The following is a 3,626-nucleotide window of genomic DNA, read 5'->3' as shown; positions in this document are numbered from 1 at the left end:
TATATCAACAATGTATTTCCGTTGACACAGAAATATACCATTTAAAGATCGAGAAACCTCAATGCCCAAAAAATATTGAAGACTGCCAAGATCTTTGAGGGAAAAGGCTGAACAAAGAAAAGTCTTAAGATATGAAATAGCCGCATCATTATTGCCTCTAATAATGATGTCGTCAACATAAACTAAGACATATAAGGATGTCGAAGTGGTACGATATGTAAAGAGTGAGTAATCAGAGAGGGATTGAACAAAACCACGTTGGAGGAGAACAGACGAAAACTTGGAAAATCATTAACGAGAGGCCTGCTTCAGGCTGTAAAGAGAATTATTAAGACGACAGACACGTGTCTGCCCCTTAGGAGAAAAGCCAGGAAGTAACTATATGAATACTTCCTCATCCAGACTACATAAATACTTCCTCATCCAGGTCTCCATGGAGGAAGGCATTATTGACATCAGGTTGGTGGAGTGACCAACCCTTGACTGCCGCAATTGAGAGAAGAACTCGAACCGTGACTAACTTGGCAACAGGTGTGAAGGCGTCGTTGTAGTCGAGTCCTTCGAGTTGAGTATGACCCTTTGTAATGAAACGAGCTTTGTACCGCTCAATGGAGCCATCTGCCCGGAATTTGATCTTATAGACCCATTTTCAACCACTGGGTTTCCTACCATCTGGTAGATGTGTTAGTGTCCATGTGTTATTGGACTCAAGAGCTTTGATTTCAGTAGCCATTGCTTCCCTCCAATGAGGAGAAGTCATGGCCTGTGTGAAAGAAGTGGGTTCGGAGTGAGAGATAACCGAAGTTAAGAAAGTTTTGTGAGATGGAGAAAATGAGGCAACCGAAAGAAAATATGTAAGAGGATAAGGGACGTCCGAACGTGGGTTTGAAAAACACAGAGAGATGTTATTGCAATCATAATCTGCCAAGTGAGTTGGAGGTTGTCGTTGATGGACTGAGCGATCGGGAGAAAAATGGATTGTCGAATCCGATGAGTGAGGGGCAGGAGTGTCGGTAAGCAGATCACGAGGAGGAGAGGGATCACGGTTCAGCGGGTCGTTCGTGTTGGCTAATGGCACCCCCTTGCGAAGAAGAAGACAGAGGACCAGTCAGCTGTTTGGTCATAGGGATCGGTCGATCGAGGCCCAGTGGAGCAGGAGATGGAGGTGCCTGTAGATGGCGGTCAACCGGCTGTGGGTGAAAGAGAAAGGAACCATCATCCGAAATAGTAAAAAACGGACACGAGGGGGAAGAAGAGACTGATCGAACGAAATTTTGCATTGGAAATCGGGTGTCTTGAAAGGTCACATTACGAGATGTGTAAATTTTATGACTCGTTAAATCATAAATTCGGTAGCCTTTTTTGCCATGAGGATAGCCAATAAACATGGCAGGAGAGGCCCGAGGATCCATTTTGTGTCGTATACTTGTGTTATGGGCATAGCAAAGACACTCAAACACGCGAAGGTGATCAAGAGAAGGAGGGGATCCAAGGAGAACTTCATGTGGCGAACACCATTAAGAACGGGTTTGTTAATCAAGTATACGTCCGTAAGGACGCATTCTTCCCAAAACTTAAGGGGTAAGTGGGCTTGAAAGCGAAGTGCCCTAGCCACATCAAGAATTTGACGATGTTTACGTTCCACCACCCCGTTTTGCTGAGGTGTATAGACACACCTCTTTTGATGAATTATTCCCTTACTATCAAAGAAATGTTAAAGGAATGTAAAGTTTGCAGTTGTGAGAAAAGGAAATCTCCATTACCCGAACGGACATTTGAAAATGTGAGACTGAAATTGATTAATGGTGTAATTCACAAATTTAGAAGAATTTTAAAGTTTCTGATTTGGAATGCATTAAGTAAATCCAAGTACACCTAGAAAAGTCATCAACCAAAGTGATGAAATAACGACAACCGGAGTTAGAAGTTACATTGAACGGTCATGATAAGTCGGCATGTACTAATACAAAAGGTCGAGAAGATGTAGAAGAACTAGGAGAGAAAGAGAGTCGTGGTTTTTTGAAACGGGACACACATCACACGAAATTGTATTTATCAATCCACTCTTTATACATGGGTATTTAGAAGAAATAAAATTTAAACGATCTAAAGATGGGTGGCCAAGACGCCAGTGCCATACATTAAAATTACTAGAATTACTAGAAACAAAAGAAGAAAATACCCTAGGTTTCGTGCGAAAATAGGAGAGCCGTCATGAGGATCACCAAGTCCAATCGTCCTTGTTGTCAACGGGTCCTGAAAGACATAAAAAGTTGAGTTAAATAAAACATCACAATCAAGAGATTTTGTTGTTTCAGAAGCTGAAATAAGATTGAATTTGAAAGAAGGTATATGTAATACATTAAGAAGAAAAAAAATCCTTAGTAAAAGGGACGGAACCAACATGAAGGACACGGGAATGGGAGCCGTCCGGTAACCGAACCTAATAACGCGGAGGGGTCGTAGTGTAGGACAAAAAAGAAGAATGGGTCGCACAAATATTTTTGGCGACGCCTGAGTCAATTACCCATGGGAACACATAAGAGGTAGTACATGTTAGGTTGACTTTTGGGTCGGTGGTGCTTATAGCCGGAGTACCTGCAGCAAGATTGGCTTGTTCAAATAAGCGGACAAGGTGATGATATTGGTCCTCGATCATGGACATCGCTAGGGGCATCCCCTGTTGCGATGGGTCGCAGACCGAACCTGTGACGATCGAGCCAGCGAGTTGGGCTAGACGGGTACGTGGAGGCTAGCCATGCAACTTGTACCATGTTGACTGAGCGTGGCCATGTTGATGGCAATTATCAAAATACAGTCGAGTATGTTTCGATTGTGGTCGGTTTTGACGGTCCGATCGATCAAAACGACCGCTCGAAGGTTGATGACCGATAGCTAAGGTGGCGGCTTCCAAACTCGCTAGATCTGTATTCGTGAGATTTTGTTGGACCTCTTCCTGTTTAACCATACTATGAATTTTGAGAACTGAAGGAAAGGGATCCATAAGAAGGATTTGACTCCGAATTGCAGCAAAATGATCATGGAGTCCTTGAAGGAACTCCATGGCTCGATCTTTATTGGATCGATCAATTAAAGGTTTACCGTGACCACATAAACACGGTTCAACATCAAGGATGGACTGAAGCTCATCTTGATGCTATTTGAGAAGAGTAAAAGTAAGTGGATATGTCAAAACCTTTCTGTTTCAAGGAGGAAATTGCACGTTTAAGTTGATATACTTTAGGTGCATTCGTTTGATGAAACCTATCATATAGGTTTTTCCATATGTCTGCGAAAGATTCATCGTAGAGAATGGACTGATGTATATCCAGATTGACCGAGTTGATAAGCGAACTTGAAACTAGGTCATTACACCGTTCCCATGCATGCAAATCGACAGGAGTGGTTGGTTTCTGAATGGAACCATCGACGAAACCAAGTTTGGCTTTAGCTCGTAAAGCCATTTTCATTCCTCTAGACCAGGAGGCATAGTGATCTCCACCTAAAAGCGGGGTAATCAGAATGGTGGTAGGTGAATCAGAGTGGTGAATGTCAAACATCGCAGCAGAATGCGGAGGTGTTTCAGGAATATAATCAGAAGAGACATCAGTTGGTAGTGTAGTCAT

At 42.8% G+C, this 3,626-nt stretch overlaps 1 protein-coding gene across 1 annotated transcript; it reads right to left on the bottom strand.

The window, feature by feature from the left end:
* Nucleotides 1-2,752: 2,752 nt before the first annotated feature.
* On the bottom strand, nt 2,753-3,626 carry LOC147537507 (uncharacterized). The gene is made up of 2 exons (XM_086642791.1): nt 3,240-3,626; nt 2,753-3,157 (listed from the first exon to the last, which is right to left on the bottom strand). Exons 1-2 carry the CDS (start codon nt 3,624-3,626, stop codon nt 2,753-2,755), a joined length of 792 nt encoding a protein of 263 aa, XP_086498917.1.

This window comes from Eschscholzia californica, unplaced genomic scaffold, assembly GCF_041429995.1.
Source record: "Eschscholzia californica isolate CP2 unplaced genomic scaffold, dmEscCali1.0.p SCAF_5, whole genome shotgun sequence".
Taxonomy (NCBI): Eukaryota; Viridiplantae; Streptophyta; class Magnoliopsida; order Ranunculales; family Papaveraceae; genus Eschscholzia; species Eschscholzia californica.
Note: the sequence above shows the minus strand (reverse complement) of the source record. Positions and strands in the feature narration are given on the sequence as shown.